This window comes from Equus asinus, chromosome 10 (assembly GCF_041296235.1).
Source record: "Equus asinus isolate D_3611 breed Donkey chromosome 10, EquAss-T2T_v2, whole genome shotgun sequence".
NCBI classification, from domain to species: Eukaryota; Metazoa; Chordata; class Mammalia; order Perissodactyla; family Equidae; genus Equus; species Equus asinus.
In genome coordinates, this window is record NC_091799.1 from 82075776 (window position 1) to 82092991 (window position 17216).

Here is a 17216-nt window from a genome sequence, read left to right on the forward strand (position 1 = left end):
CCTGTTGCTATGCAACCTCCCCAAAGCTGCCCAGGTGTAATCTGAAACCTGTCTCAGAGGGCAGGGAGAGACTCAGAGAAGAAAAAAAAGAGGCAAGCCACTCCAGATTGGTAGGTGGCAAGTTTAATAAGCAAGGGAACTTAAGAGGCTTGAATTGGGTGGTGGCAAAATGAGTAGATTTCCACACCCACCCTCCAAATCCTCAAAGTTTATATTGAAGCTTTAACTAAGTTCAGTCCCACACAGGGGGGCTTAACTGGGTTTAGTCTCATACCCAGTCCAGATAGTCTCATCATCATATTACTGTCTCAAGGCTGCCTCCTTGGGGCAGCTTCTGGGAGTGGGGAAGGCAAGAGGAGCACACATTCCAAAGACAGGAGCGGGTGGGGAGCCCCCCAGTGGCCCAGGTCCAATACATAGGTCAACTGGCGGTCACATCTTTTGAATGACCTTCCCCAACATTGCTTCCCTTTTCAAAACCACTCTCTCTGGTGGATCAGCTACCTTCTTAAAGCCACAGCTATTTATTTCCTGAATCTAATTTTATCCCTGAAGTTTAGGTTCTCATTTTTATTGTTTTACATAATCTGCCTTGGCCTTAATGTTACCAGCTAATATTCATTATTTCCCATAAGAGATACAATGGTGGTAATAACCATATGACAGTTACCATTTATTGAGCACTGCGATATTGTGATATAATACAAGATATATATTTGGTCTCCATCCCTGGTCCCTGGCAGAGCTCCTAAAACCTTTGGAATCTCCAAAGTGGAAGTGATAAGTGCTTTTTTGTATGTTAGTGAGATGACTGGTGGCTGGGGGCTCCTGGATAGCCTCAGGATGAGGACTGGTTGCCAGAGGACCCAACCACGTGGTTAGAGGGTTGGAACTTTCAGCCCCACCCCTTAACCTCTGGGGAGGGGAGAGTGGCTAGAGATTGCACTAATGGCCAATGATTTAATCAATCATGCCCTTGTAATGAAGCCTCCATAAAAAACCCTAACCAAAGGGAAAGCTTCTGGGTTGCTGAACACATGGAGGTGCTGGGAGGGTGGCACACCTGAAGAGGGTGTGGAAGCTCTGCACCCCTTCCCCCATACCTGCCCTCTGCATCTCTTCCATCTGGCTGTTCTTGCATTGTGTCCTTTTACAACTAACCAGTAATCTAGTAAATAAAATATTTTCCTGAGTTCTGTGAGCCACTCTAGCAAGTTATTAAACCTGAGGAGAGGGTCATGGGAACCCCCTATTCATAGCCAGTAGGTCAGAAAGAAGCACCGGTGACAACCTGGACTTGCACTTTGGATCTGAAAGTAGCAGGGTGGGCAGTCATGTGGGACTGAACCCTTAACCTGTGGGGTTTGTGCTAACTCTAGACAGTGTCAGAATAGCTTGCTGTGGGAAATGCACACATTCGTTGAACCAGAAGTATTGTGAAAGTAGAGTAGAAGAAAGGTGGATTTTTTTAAGCACCTATTGCTGCACAGAGGGCATGATCTGCTTGCTGCAAGACACAGGACAATCCAGAGGCAAGACAATGGTAGAGAAAGGACCTTTATTAAGCGAAAAGCCAGCTAATTGGAAGATGGTAGACTCATGTCCTAAAGAACCTTAAAGAGAAGACAGAATCTTGAAGCAACTATATAGGGTCAGTGAGATATAGAGATGGGAATGCAAAGTGTTAACCAACTGGTGCTGCAGACTGGAGGTCACCACACCATCTGGCACGCTACACTAGGGGAATGCCACACTAGACCTCTTAACTGTCTCTGATGATGTATGCCAGTATAGAATCTCTGTCTGGGGGTTGTTGGAGGGTCAAGAATGTTGTCTGTCTGGTGCCATAGACTAGGGGTCGCTATGTTTCTAAGGAACTCAAAAGAACAAAGTTACTGTCTTATGGCAGCTGGGAGGTTTAAAGCTAAGCAAGGGTCATAAGTCATAATGCATGCAGTTTTCTTTATGTTTCAGTTATTTGTTATCTAGCCTACGTATGAGCTGGAGAATGCCCAGCTGGGTTAATTACTTAGAGGTTATCCATAGGTACAATATGGCTCCCTTTCTACAAAATGCCTTCCCTTGTGTCAAGTCGTGTTGAGCCGGTATCACACTTACTTCACTCTTGGCGATGTTTTAGAGATGCCTTATATATTCTCTTTATTGTTTTAAACTACTTGGAAAAATAATTATTATTATGCCAATTATGCAGAGGAAGAAATGTTCATTACCTGAGTATCTTGCAACCAGTAGATGGCAGAGGTCTGAATCCAAGGCTGGCTAGCTATAAGCTGCAGCAGGTGTATGTACAGCAGACCCGTCAAAGAGAGACAGGCACCCTCCCCTTATTCGGGCTGTGTCTAAAGCAAAGCAAGCCCTGTGCTAGGTGTGGTGGGTGCCGAAAGATTTTGATGCAGGCCCTCACCTGCTGAGGCTGAGGTAGAGCTGAGGACATCGACTGTGTACATAAAAGCAACATCATCAAAGAAGACAGTGGATTCGGTGTCAGCTCTCTGTTTTGGAACAGACATCAATCTGTACCCAACATTTTCTTATTCACCTGTAGCTGAAAACTTGGCTTCACTATTTTCAGAATTTACTTCCCATAAGGATAGTTAACTTTACCTACCTCTGCACTCTAATTACCAGAACTTTCTAGTTGGAGGTAACTTTATAAGACACAACCAGTGCTAGGATGGATATTGGGACACGAGTCTGGAGGCTGAAGGACAGGAGGTGAACTGAGGCTGAACACCAGATAAAGGCACAGAGGAGGAGCCTTGATAAAGGAATTCTCAAGTGGTCCAGGGTCTTCGAAGTTGGCCCTGAGTGAGGCCATGTGGTGGGTTGAAAAATAGCCACCAAGATAGCCACGTCCTGATCTCTGGAGCCTGCAAATATTACCTTATTTGGAAAAAGGGTCTTTGCAGATGTGATTAAGATTGAAATGAGGAGATTATCTTGGATGATCCACCTGGGGCCTAAATGCCATCACAAGTGTCTTTATAAGAGAGAGGGAGAGAGAAAGTTCACCCACACACACAGAGGAGAAGGCGATACAAAGACGGAGCAGAGAGAGATTTGAAATCACTGGCCTGAAAGATTGGAGTGATGGGCCACGAGCCAAGGAATGCTGGTGGCCACCACAAACTGAATGAGGCAAGGAACGGATCTTCCCTAGAGCCTCCAGAGGGAGCACAGCCCAGCTGACACTTTGATTTCATCCTGTTAATACTGATTTCAGATGTCTGGCCTCCAGAACTATAAGAAACTAGATTTCTGTTCCTTTAAGCCACCAAGTTTGTAGAAATTTGTTACAGCAGCCCAAGGAAACTAATACAGGTAGCTTAGTGCAAGCATAATGTGAAAGCAGAGGAAGAACTGAGACCACTCCACCAAGGCATAGAAGCTCCAAAGCTTGGAAAAGCATTCGATAAGGGTTTATTCAGAGTGTGGGGCAGAGGATTTTCTGGAATAGCACAAATATGTCACTTCCTAAGGAAGCTTACAGCCAGGAAGGCTACATGAGATCCATACACATCAGCAGGACGGAGCAGCTCTTGTCAGTGCTGGGACCAGCAGATGCCTCGCCCAATGCCCTGTTTCCTGGCCACTGTCCACATGGTCCCCACCCTCCTTGGGGCTTTGTGGTTAATCAACATCTCTTCATCTCTCAGTTCTAAGAGCAGTATTGTTAGTACAAGGTAGATGATACTCCTTTTTTCCTGGAATGCTTCTTAAGCTGCGTGCACAAATGCAGCTTGCTGATTCAGAGCAAAATTTTGAAATGGACCAATTACGCAACCCCCTCTCACACAATTGGTAATGAAGCTCTGGCAGTTAGAATGGAAGTGCTGATGGCCACAGAAGAGAGCCAGGCTACCAGACAGCCGCTGTGCAGTGCCGATCAACACAAACGTGACATCCTGTGCCCAGATTGTCTTCGGGAGCTGAAGACCATTTTTGCGGCTGCCGCTTCTGCCGTTCCGCATTGTCACACTTCAAGGGAGGAAAATAATCCATCTCGTTCCTCCGCTTCTGCTGTTGTGTTGAAAACATAATTTCCTCCAATTCCCTCTGAACAATTTGAAGATTATACTTAGGAAAGAAGAATGAAGCAAAAGCAATTGGACAAGTCTTGTTAAATCTTTGTTGTTTGGTAGCATTTTTTGTTTAAGCTACTTTCCCCTCTGTCTGGTATCTATTTCCTAAGGTCTGAATTTCTTGGAGACTCTTTCTGTATATGAATAATGCCTGGTCCCCAGCTTGTGGTCATTAAAGATCAACAAAATTAGCAGATCAAGCCTGAATTAACCCAGTTCAGAACTCGAGCTAAAGGCACAGCCTTCTGAGAGGGATATTTGTGATTCTAGTAGTGTTTTTTAACCAAAAGTAAAATACCTGAGCTAACATCCATTGCCAATCTTCCTCTTTTTTCTGGATGTGAGCTGCCACCACATCACGACCACTGACAGATAAGTGGCGTAGGTCCACGCCTGGGGAACCACACCCAGACCACCAAAGCAGAGTGCACCAAACTTAACCATTTACCACTAGGCCACTGAGGCCGACCCTGTTTTTGTTTTCATATCCAAGGTGACACACACACACACACATACATATTTATGGTTCATCCATATTTATGTTTCAAATTTATGGTACCTATATTTAGGAGATTGCTTGACCCCAGCTAGCTAATTTTGTTGAAATTTCATTTTTAATATTTATTTTGTCCTCCTGTATATATTCCTTTCCCTGAATCCATACTTGTTTACTTAATGCATCTGGAGTGAAATCTTTATCAAAAGTAACAACTAGCAAAGTCACCTGTGGTGCTTCTATTGTGCAGTTCATTTTTGTTGAAACAGATAAGGCTCTCTAACTTGTTCAGAGCTTTTGACTCCTAAAAATGTTAAGGAAATGTAACACATAACAGGTACAATTTCTGAAAATGCATTCTGAAGTAAGATATGATGAGCTAAATAGAATTCCATGAAATATTTAAACACAATGGTTAATTTACAGAAGTCCTTCTTATTTATGATTGCATTTCAACTTGCCAAAATATTTATGAAATAGTCAGGGGTAGAGGGTGGATATTATCCCCAGGTGGTATATGAGGAGACAGACATTCAAAGAAGTTGGATGCCATGTCCTAGGGTACAGAGGTAGAGAGGAAACTAACAATTTTTAAGAACCCACTATTTTTCTTTTGCTTTATTTAATTTTTAATTGATGAACCTACATTGACACATCATAATCACCCAAAGTCCATAGATTACCTTAGGGTTCACTCTTGGTGTTGTATGGTCTATGGGCTTGGACAAATATATAATGACATATATCCATCATTATAGTATCATACAGAGTAGTTTCATGGCCCTAAAAATCCTATGTGCTCTGCCTACTTATCTCTGCCTCCCCCCATCCCCTTGGCAACCACTGATTTTTTTACTGTCTCCATAGTTTTGTCCTTTCCAGAACATCATATAATGGAACTTGTATAGTATGCAGCCTTTTCAGATTGGCTTCTTTCACTTAGTAATATGCATTTAAGGTTCCTCCATGTCTTTTCATGGCTTGATAGCTTATTTATTCTCAGGGTGAATAATATTTTATGGTCTGGATGTACCACAGTTTATCTGTTCATCTTTGGACGGACATCTTGGTTGCTTTCTAGTTTGAGCAATTATAAATAAAGCTGCTGTAAACATCCATATGCAGGTTTTTGTGTGGACATAAGTTTTCAGCTCCTTTGGGTAAATGCCAAGGAGCACAGTTGCTGGATTGAGAACCCACTCTTCTTCCAGCCCTTTCCGTATCGCCCAGCCATTTATTCTTGTTAGCAATCCTGATTGGTAGATATTTTTATGCCATTGTACAGATGAGGACATCTGTAAAGCCTTCACAAAAATTTTCCAAAGTCACTTAGCGTCAAGTGGTAGAGTCTAGATTTGAACCTAGATGTGTCTGCTGAGAAGTCTGTGCTGGTGCTACCACACCATGCTGCTGCCCAGCATCTCAGGATGATCAGGTTTTGGTGCTAAAACCAGAATCTCAAGATTTAAAATACTTCTCACACGTTAAATCACAATGAAAATGTTATAAACAAGCAGAAAATTCTAACTTCAAAGCTAAATCATGCATACAAATTCGCAAAGGGATTAAAGAAAGGAAATTAAGTTAATTTACTTTTTTAAGCAATAAATGAAAAATAAATATTAATTACTCTGTTAATATTATTTGTTTTTGCAAGCTTAGTCCAATAGTTTCCCTGGATATAAATTTCAAGTTGAAGCATCTTCCTCTGTCATCAGTTTCCATAGTATCTGAAAAGTTCATCCCCATCATTCCCTCTCCTAAATGTCATGTCCCTCTCCTAAAATGATTTCATGTGCAAGATTTAATCTTTTTATTTCTGGATTATTATCCTTCAGTAGTGGTTTGTTTCTGCATTGACTTTGGACACTCTGTGTTCTGTCTCAAATGAGTACTTAAGACAGATTTTCTTTAAAGATTTAGTAAAACCTTCTGATAATCTAAACATAAGAAATATGTATTACATTGTCAGTGGCTTTCAGGATGAAAGTCTTGCATAGCACGTTCCAGGATGGAGTAGTCTGTCAAAACAGAAATTCTTTGGAATTTAAAGTGTATCTGACTCCAGAAAGAGGTCATTTGAGTCTCTTCTTCCTATTGACTTCTCTCTGAACTTTGGTTTACTGCAAAGCAAAGATTTGCTAGGCTACAGCTGTGATGGTGCTCAGCATATCCAAAGTGCCCAGTAAACCCCTGATAGCAATTCATTCCACCCTGGCAGCTGGTGTTCAGTGTAAAAAGAATGGCTCATGATTTAAATCAAGGTTTCTCAGCCTCAGCACTATAGCCACTTTAGGCTGGGCAGTTCTTTGTTATAGGGGCTGTCCTGTGCATTGTAGAATATTAGCAGCATCCTTGGCCTCTACCCACTAGATGCCAATAGCACACCGCCACTCTTATTTGTGACAATCAAAAATGTCTTCAAACCTTCCCAAGTGTACCCTGGGGAAGGAACTATGGGAATCTACATTGGTTGAGAGCCACTGATCTAAATGAAAGGAATGGGGTCATTGAGACTGGGAAAAGTCCATGAAAGTGAGGAGAGGAATGAGCACAGTCTGTGTGGGGGACAAGAAGAAAGCTAGAGAAAATGAATTGGGATGAACAGGATTCAGTCAGAATATGGAGACACTGTGTATAAGGGGCAAGGAAGCAATGGTGCTTATATTGTAATAGTGGCTGTTATATCAGAATTTGGAAGGTCAATTGAATTGGATTTTGGAATGTAAATGCTGTTAGGGAAAAGATTAGTACAAAGATAGTAATTATAAAAGTCGATATTTTTTAAAGAAATTACTATTCTGAGCAAGAGTTTAACAAATTCCGATTTGGACTTTCGGTTTTCTGAGTAATGAAGATTAGAAAGAGTTTGTTTTTATATTTTATTGATTTATCGGTAGTCAGAACTGCCTGAACAAGCACTGGCATGGGAGTGGATAGAAGATACAGAAAAAACGGGTTCACAGGTTCTTCACCCCATCCCTCCCACGTGATCTCAGAGGGTGTCCTAACTACAGTATGCTTTTCCAGAACAACTCCAGGCTCTCCAGGGGTCTCAAAACACACACACACACACACATGCTTCTATAGTTTACATAACTCATACTAAAACAGAGTCCTGAAGGCCTGTCAGGAGAAAAATTTAAAGATAAACAGTCAAATCCATTTATTTGGTACCAAGAATACCAGTGGTTTCTAACCCTGAATTCATATAAAAGTCATCAAAGGACCCTTAAATAACACTGATGCCTTGGCTCTGTTTCTAAGAGATTATAGTCAACTGGTCTGCAGTGGGGCCTGAACACTGATAACTTTTTAAAGCTCCCCAAATGTTGATACAGTGAAAATCACTGACACAGCCCAGGCGTTAGGACTTTTGTGTTGTAACTGGGATGATAAGATTGACTAATGCATAGGACTAAAGAACAATCCAAGACGATGTATGATAAATTATCCAATTGCATGTTAGGTGTCATCAGCATTCTAGTAAGAGCAAAATCATTGGCAAAAACAGAAAAAAGTCAAGTTAGGTTGTTAATTCTAAGCTGATTAAACCAGAGAGGATGTCATGTTGGAGTGAATAAATGTTTGGTCTGGGTCTTTTGTCTTGCTAAGTTCTTTGCATGTTATATTGCCTTTCTCACCAATAATTCAGAGCATTTTAACAATATTCTATTAGAAATCCCCCCAGAAGAGTTGGAATTATGGCAGACACCAAAAAGAATGAGATGGACAACAGAGAACAATTTGGCAATAGCTCCTGGGCCCTGGGTCTGGAAGATGTTTGCAGGGAAATAAAGAGGATGGTTTTCACTTTAAACTAGTGACAGATATATGCAAAATGTCCCCAGGGGACTGTGGAGGAAATTCCAAGAGAGAGCACAAGGAGGTCCATTATTGCTTTGTGGTGACACAGCTGAAAGCCCTGTAGCAAGTAATTATACAAATTAGACTTTGTCAGTTCAGATTAAGGCCCTTCTAGAATGACATTTTATATATTCAGCAGTGTGTCTGACCTCCCATGGAAATGTCAGAGGTAGGACAAAGTAATTAGATTAATACAGTGGGTATTCATTTGATTTCATATCATATGGTTCCAATATTAGCTCTTTATCCACACAAGACAGCCAGATGTTAAATAACAAAGAATAAATAAGTAATCTTAGTTACTTATTACTGAAGAATATAATAGAATTGAGGAATGGCTTCCTTTTAATATTTTTAACTTGAGATTAAAAACAGGAGAATCAAAAAAAATTCTACCCAAATAAATCCAATATTTAGTAAACATAAATAAGAGTACAAAGTTTTGTCTTCTTCGAAATTCAATGTTCTCTCAAAGTTAGGAGGCTTCCTTAAAGTCGGAAATGAAGGACTTCACGTGCTGTACTATTTTCCCATGCAAAGATAGAAATACCCATCTTATTAGTGCATCGAGGGATGAAGAAGCAGGCTGTCCATTGAAGCAATGGTGGACCCAAACCACATGGGGTCAAGGCACTTGTTCTGTGCTGTGTGTCGGGAAGATTTGCACTATGATGGGGAAAGAGGAAGATAGAGGGCTCTCAAGAGGGCTCCCTGCCACTTTCAAAAGCTACTTCTGTGTAACCACTGGACCCACATCCTAGAATCTTGAGTCAATCATCTGTGACAATATGGTAGAGAAAGAGCAGACATACTCGTTTTTCCAATATTAATTTAGCCAACAGTTCAACTGTTTAACTTACCAAGAACAGCTGACAAAAGAGAAATTATTTTATTTAAGTTTATTCTTTCTTTACTCCTTTCTTATCAAGGGGACCAGTGAAAATACTAAGAGGTAGACTGAAGGAGATGGGGGAAAAAATGAAGGCAATGCCCCTGATTGACTATCTCCTAAATAACTGAAAATTAGCAAATGCTTCTTCATAAGTGAGAAGTACCTGCTTCACATTGGGTTGGTCAAACATTGGAATGTCCAGGAGACCTGGATTCTAACTGAGCTCTTTCATTCAATAGCAACAGTCAAAATAATGATAAATAATAACAAATGTTTGAGTTCTTATTAAGTGTCAGGCTCTGTACTATGCACTGTACATAAATTCGTGTTTTGTTTAATCCACAGCACTTATATATAAAGTCAGTATTGTTTATCCATTTAACAGACGAGGAAAGTAAGGTGTAAACTTGCTTGAAGTTGTACAACAGAAACCTAGATCTCAGTTTTCTTGACTGAAAAGAGAGAGTATTTTCTTTTTCATTCAAAAATATCCTTACTTACCATCTACTTATGCCAGATGCTCTGTTGGGTTCTGGAAGTATGACCGAACGAGCAGAGTGCCCTCTAGTGGGCTTGGGGGTCTCCAGGACCTCACAGCTCTATAATGTGTGCTTCTGAGCCTGGTTTCTTTCGAGTAGTTGCGTTGCATGTATATGTATACTTTTGGTGATCTTTTCTCATATGTCCATGTGTGTCTGCAGGTGGTGGGCAGGGGAGTGGGAAGCATGCTCAGCGACATGTGGGCCCCATGGAGAGAAGAAGCGAACAGTGCTGTGCATCCAGACCATGGGCTCTGATGAGCAGGCTCTCCAAGCTAAAGACTGCCAGCACCTGCTGAAGCCCAAGACCCTCATTTCCTGCAACAGAGACATCTTGTGTCCATCAGACTGGACAGTGGGCAACTGGAGTGAGGTGAGCTCCCGGGTTAAAAGGGAGACTGACATTATTCATACTTCATCAGCCCCACACCCATTCTTCCTCATTAACCAATCCAAAGTGACCCTAGGTGAAATCGCGCAATGGCCAGCTCTATCGCCTCTGGCCTGGTTCCTGCATTCCCCACCACCTAGTATCCTAATGCTTGACTTCCATTCTTATAGGATCTTCTCACAGTGGTCAAATACCTTCTAGGGATGAGCTGGCTCCTGCTCGCACAGGCTCACTACAGCCAATTGACAAGTCAGGATTTTTGCTGGCCCATCATTAAACCATTAGTTGTGAATCAGGGTTCCCCACTCACCCCGAAAGCTGGTTTGTTGCCAGTAGTTATGTTTCACTGGAACTGTTAGTGTTAACTAAAACCTAAGTAGTGTCACTCTAATGGTGGGACAATAGGCAGTACACTTGACCCTTGAAGAATCCCTTCAAATCATCCATCTATTCAGCTTGTGTCAAGGCCAGGCCTTACCAAGGTTTAGGACATCTATTTTCATTAACCACATAAGTTCAAATAAGTGTTACTTTTTCCAGAATTAATCTGATCTAATTCTCTGAATATAATTAGAAATGAGTGGACTAACAGGTTGTGAAAACCTCCCAGGCTTCAATTTTTTGGGGGTCACCATGGAATCGGGTACCAGCAAGACTTGTGCTCCCAGAGTCTGTAGGGGAAGTAGAGTCCTTCTTTCTCCAAGGGTCCTGGAGTCTCCAGGGGCCTCACTCTGCTTCCCTGTTGCATTTCAGTCAATGACCTACGGGATGATTAGAAAATAAGTGATTTTTTTTTTTAAGCCAACAGGCCAGAATTTGTAGATGGATGCTGACTTGTTATGAGCTTCCTTGGGAAGGCACATGTTTTCTATAATAAAGCTACTATTGACCAGAATACCTTAGGAACTCCTTTTAGGACTCACCTTGAGAGAAATGGGACACCTTTGATTTAGGAGAATGCCACAGAAAGTCAATAAGAATTAAGCCTGATGGATAAGGGATTAATGTGATCAATTTGGCTAAAACCTTTGTGTTTGAAAAGTGATGTTTGATTATAAATAAATGAGATTGCTTTTCATAGCTTATAAAGGTTCTCTTAAAGTATTATTTAAAAAAGATTTTGAAAATTTGTATAAGCAAAGGTACCATCTCTGAAGATAACTGTTTGGAAGCAGAAAACACTCATTTTGAACACAGCCACTTTGATAACCTTATTTCCAAAACTCTGTTTCATTAGCTTGTAGTCACATTTTCAGTTTATTTACCTTCCAGTTCTGCACAGAATGCTTTCTTGGGCATCTAGGTGAAAAGTTTTAAAAAATGGCAAGTATGGTCCCTATATTGTAAGAATTATCAAATGGGAGAGAGAGGACCAAAACCAGAAAAGAAAAGACCAAGGTATACGTAGAAAGAAATCTACCTACAAACTAACACAGGTGTGCTACTGATGTGTGCCCTGATGCATGTGCATATATCAGCAATAGGCTAGAATATTCCCCTGCTGTTCCTGGGAGGGTGCAATGATAGTCTGTGGCTGGCCTGACCGGTTAGTCCACTGCCAACCTAGATTGCTGTAAATTACAGTATTGTCAAAACAAGGCTGAATGGGGTATTGTGACTGGTCCATTAAATCTGTTTACCAAAAATGTTATGGCTGCATACAAAGCAGTTAATAATTCTTGTCATGTAGGATTTACTAATTGCCAGAATTTCCTGCTTTTTTAAAAAAGACTGCAATTACATATTTGGCTGAGGATTTCTTCTTATTGTGTTCAAGTTTATGGGGAGCAAAATGGTGTCCCTTAACTGGAGAATAAAGGACCAAAAAGTTGGCATGATGTGACAAGTACTTGGGTCTGTTGTTCCCAATACAAGCCATTGCCTAGTGTATTGACAGCAGACACGGAATCCAGTTTCTAGCTTCCACTTGATGGAGCTGAGCAGAAAGGCTGAGCCACTGCCTTCATTCAGGAGATGTTGTCAAGAGAGGTGCTTTTTGTTAAATCAGCATCAAAGTCTTCATCGAATGGGTCTTCTTTTCTTCCGTCTACTGTCTTGCTAATGTCTGTACAGACTCCCACCCTCAATCTCAAGTTTCACCAACAACCTGGTTTTGCCCAACCTACTTCTGGGCTTGGAGGGTAAAGAAGGGGGACTCTGTTGTAAACAAAGACAAGGTATCAAACTTCCATGGCTCCTACTAGGTATGCCATCTCAGGGACATGCCTTGTGAGAGGCAGCCAGTCTCATGGTGAAGAGCGTGGCCTCTGGGGCATGGCTTCTGGGTTCAAATCCTGGCTCTGCTGCTTGTTAGATGTGTGAATTTAATCTCTCTGTGTTTAGTTTTCCGTGACTTGTTTTCTCCAACCCTAAGATGGAGATAACAACAGTACTTAGACACAGGGGAAGGTATGAGGATCAAATGAGTCAATATTTCCAAAGTTCTTACTAGAACAGTGCTTAGCACATAGTAAGCTCTAGACATGAATCATTTGTTAGTAAAGTGAATAGATGGAAATAACAATAATGTCATCCATCATTTGTTGAGTGCTTTCCACACCATATAGATTGTCTCATTTAACACTTAAATAACTCCATGAGATTGATATTAGTTCATTAATTCCCCTGTTTCTCCTGACATTTAGACTGATAGATTTAGCAGGATAGTAATTTCTCTAGGTTTTCCAGCCTTGGCAAGCCCTAACTGTATGGCCTTGAGCTAGTGTTAAACTTCGCTCAGCCTTTTCTCATTTAGAAAGACAGGGCATTATAAGGCTGGAAGATAATCCATGTAAGGCCTTCGCATAGTGCCCGGCAAATAGTGAGTATTCACTAAATGGTAACTTTGTTATCAGGCAATAAGACAAAGGTCTGTTTTCCAACCTACTTGGATTTTGCACACCTTGTCCAATCAATGACACTCAACTGTCCTCATGAAATTGATCTGTGGCTCCCTACATTTTCATCTCACTCCCTTCTTGAGCTCAGGGCCATTTTATGCACGGAGCACTGTAAGCACAGTGCTTAGGGCCTGCACATTGTTCAAGGGCCTACAAAAATTTTGAGACCTGAAAAAAAGCTAATATATTGCTTCCATAAAAACAGAGGACACTGCAAAATCAGAAATAAATATTTAATTGCATATTGATAGCAAATACTTATTGGGCATTTAGTATGTGTATTAAACACCTTTATAGGAATTAACACAATACCTCACAATGGGCTTATTAGCCCCATTATACAGGTGAAGAAACTGAGGCATAGAGATGTCTAGAAACTTGTCCAAGGTCACACAGCCTCCAAGCAGTTGGAGCCAAGATTTGAATGCAGGCAGCAGAGCTGTTACTCTGAACACCATGCCACACGGCATCTCAAAGGTCTGAAAAATGTCACCATATGACAGCTCTTAGTGTTCATGAAAAGTGTATTATGTTTGGAAACGATTTGTAGATCCGCTTTTCTCACGTGGCTGGAATTCCAGGCCATGCATCATCATTGCTGAGAAATCAGAGCCACTCATAAATTAAACGAGTTATCCTCACCAAATGCTTTCAAAAGCAAAGGAATAAAAAGCCTTTCACATGGTTTTTACAGAAAAGGATTCTATTTCACTTGAGACTAGAGATTTTTTTAATATATTTGATGGGATGTGGGGTGGAGCCTCCAAAAGCAGGCGTGCCCAGGGTCTGTGAAAGTCTTTAATCTTCCCTTTCTATGCCTGACAGAAGCACACAAACCAATGGATGAAACAGTCAGTCTGCCAAGTTGCTGAGAGTCTGTCGAGCGCAGTGCTGTTCACGCAGGTGGTGGAGAGCACCAGAGGGCAGGTAGAGCAGATGCCGATTTTCACAAGGCGCTCTCCTGGCTCTGCAGATGGAAGGTGTGGCAGCAAGCGCCAGTGGCATGTCTGTTGCCAACTGGGAATGAGAAGCAGAGGAAAATTCTTGTGTGAAGTCTCATAGGAGTCCTTGCAAACTGAAGGAAGGCAGAGCATGGAAGGCCAGGAGACAGTGCTGAGTGGCTTACCCTTGGTATTCCCTAGTTTCAGTTCAGGTCCAAGGCGCTCATGTGGGGCTGAGGCCTGATGTTTTCACCTCTGCTCTTTTGTCACTGGGCGTTTGCAAGTGCCAACACCTCATCCTTCTCAGACGTAAGCAGCCTATGCTTTGCCTGGTTTCCTGGAGAACACATATGGGTGCCCTTGTTTGAAACAAGTGCTCACAGAAAACCAATTGGCAGTCATGTTGATTCTCTTCATCATGTCTGATTTTTTTTTTTTAATTATCTAGGGCACTATATTAGTTCTCTAGGGCTGCCATAACACGGTACCACAAACTGGGTTGCTTGAACAACAGAAATGTATAGTCTCACAACTCTGGAAGCTAGAAGTCCAAGATGAAGGTGTCGGCAGGGTTGGTTCCTTCCAAGGGCTGTGAGGGAGAATCTGTTCCATGACTTTCTTCTAGCTTCTGGTGGTCTGCTGGCGGTTTTTGCTGTTCCTTGACTTGTAGACGTTTCACCCTGATTTCTGCTTTCATCTTCACATGGCATTGTCCCCACGTGTGTGTCTCTGTATCCAAATTTCCCTTTTTATAAGAACAATGGTCATTTTAGATTAGGACCCACCCTAGTGACCTCATTGTACCCTGACTGCCTCTGTAAAGACACCATCTCCAAAGAAGGCCACATTCTAAGGTACAGGGGGAAGGAATGGCAGAGTTAGGACTCCAATGTATCTTTTTGGGGGGACACAATTCAACCGTAACAGGTACCTAAGTGTTTTAGCTTACTTTCAAAGCTGGTTTTAGTATGAGATCCAATCATTCATTTATAAATTCCTGAGACTATACATTAAATGTTTTTATGCCCAAAGCACTAGCTGTTTCTCTACTCAGCCCTTTAGCTCAAAATCTCCGATAAACCCCAACTGTTTTTTAATAAACTGCCTCAGCACTACGGCTCCAAGCCAGCTCTGAGCCCCTCCGCCACAGTCCGCCTCACGTGGGTGGAGTTGAGTAATTTAGCGGCAGAGCTCTTTCTCAGCGGGCTGTCCCCAGAGGCCTTAATCTTGGCATGATGGGGAGTGAGGGCAAGATAACTCCCGGGGAGGACATTAACAGACTGACAAGCAGCTTACCTGGTACAGAATTCAAAATTATAAGATAAAGGCATAAAATAATCATAGCAGAAATTGATTTTGAGAATTCTGAAACTACCAGTTGAGATGTGTTCTGAGTGTGGCGTGTGTCCTGCATTTGCCTCCTCTGAAGGGCTTGACAGCTCCTAAGGAGGCAAACAGAGTTGGAAGATGTCCTGGAGGAAGTGTGGGGCTGAATACAAAACAGTGCTGCTTTATAACATTACATAAATCTCAGGGATACATCATTATGTGTTGATTTCTGTGTAGAGTACATCATGTTCACCACCCAAGGACTACTTACCGTCCATCACTGGACACAGGAGCACAGTCCCCCCTTTCACCCTCTTCCCTACCCCCGTCCCCTCTGCTGCGCACCAGGCTATTCTCTGAGTCTGTGTGTTCATTTGTTCTTATTGTTTTTATCTTCCACTTAGGAGTGCAGTCACACAGTATTTGACTTTCTCCGTCTCCCGTCTCGTTTATTTTGCTTAACATAATGCCCTCAGGGTCTATCCATGTTAAAAACCAATGTTACTTCAATGAAAATAAATAAATAAATGTGAATACATTGAAAAATTTTTTAAATTAATTAATTAAAAAAAAAAAACCCCAAAACAGTGCTGCTTGTTCTAGTGGGACGATGAGAAAAGGCACATTAGTTTTTAGGCCCAATATACTTCATAGATAGTTAACACTGTCCCATGGGGCGCATTACACCCCAGTGGAAGGAATGGCATCTGGCTGTTATTTGGAAGATGCTGTGTGTCCCGGGGGTGAAAGGCAGGTGTGCCGGAGGACATAGAGACTCCTCCTGGACCAGGGCGCCAGTAATGAGTTTTTGAGTTGCCATTTGGGAACAGAGCCAATAGTTGCAAATGTCTGCTTTTTCAAGAGAAGCTAAAAATCTGGCATTTTAATATGAAATCTGCTAATTTTTAAATTCAGTGTTTGTATTTCGTTTCTTCGTTTGCTTGCGTGTTTTGAGATTGAGCAGGCCAAAGAAGACAAGCCAGTGGGCCAAATTTAGCCCTTGCAACTGCCACTCTGGAATTTCTGTTCTAGGATAATCTTTGGTTTTAAAAGATCAACATGAAATGTATTTTAACTAAACTACCAGCTAGATAGCTATTATTTACTCTTGCTTTATTCTTTTAGGTTGAGCAGATTTGCACAATGAATAAGATTATTTAATCCTAAAATTTGTAAATTAAAAAAAACTTATAACCATCTGTTACCCCTAGAAAATCTGAATCTAAAAAAATCCAGCAATAAACCTGTAGGATGTGTGGGTCGCCCCAGTGTGTTCTATACACGCACCTACAACTGCTTCACCCACACAGCTGCTCACCTCACAGCGTCCCGTAAGATAGATCTGTGTATCACTTTGTGTCCCACAAAGACAGTAGAAGTCGGAGACCCTAGGCCTGTGTTATTATTATCAGCATCATTGTAACAGTGATAATAATAGCTTGTAATTACCAATCATCTTCTATATATTATATACTATATTAAGACTGTTGTCTCATGTAATCCTCACAACAGCCGTGAAAGGTGGGTGTTAATTTATATCAATTTCCAGATGAGGAAGCTGAGGCTTAGTCACATGTCTGGAGTTACTAATGGCAGACTGGGGAGTTTAAGCTATTTCTTACAGGTTTTATAGCGCTTTTACCTCACACTTCAATGTGGGGATGAAGGGCACATACCTATATACTTTTGGATTTTAAAAAATGCTTGTAGGGGGCTGGCCCCGTGGCATAGTGGTTAAGTGTGGTGCGTTCTGCTTTG

The 17216-nt window shown here is 41.6% G+C and overlaps 1 protein-coding gene across 2 annotated transcripts in view; it reads left to right on the top strand.

Annotated features, from left to right (window-relative positions):
• ADAMTS12 (ADAM metallopeptidase with thrombospondin type 1 motif 12) overlaps positions 1-17216 on the top strand; it is a 314281-nt gene that overhangs the window by 253398 nt on the left and 43667 nt on the right. For both annotated transcript variants that reach the window (XM_014831237.3, XM_044779442.2), the window contains exon 18: positions 10060-10270. In XM_014831237.3, coding sequence (XP_014686723.3) covers positions 10060-10270 — 211 coding nt within the window. The remainder of the gene's footprint in view (positions 1-10059; positions 10271-17216) is intronic.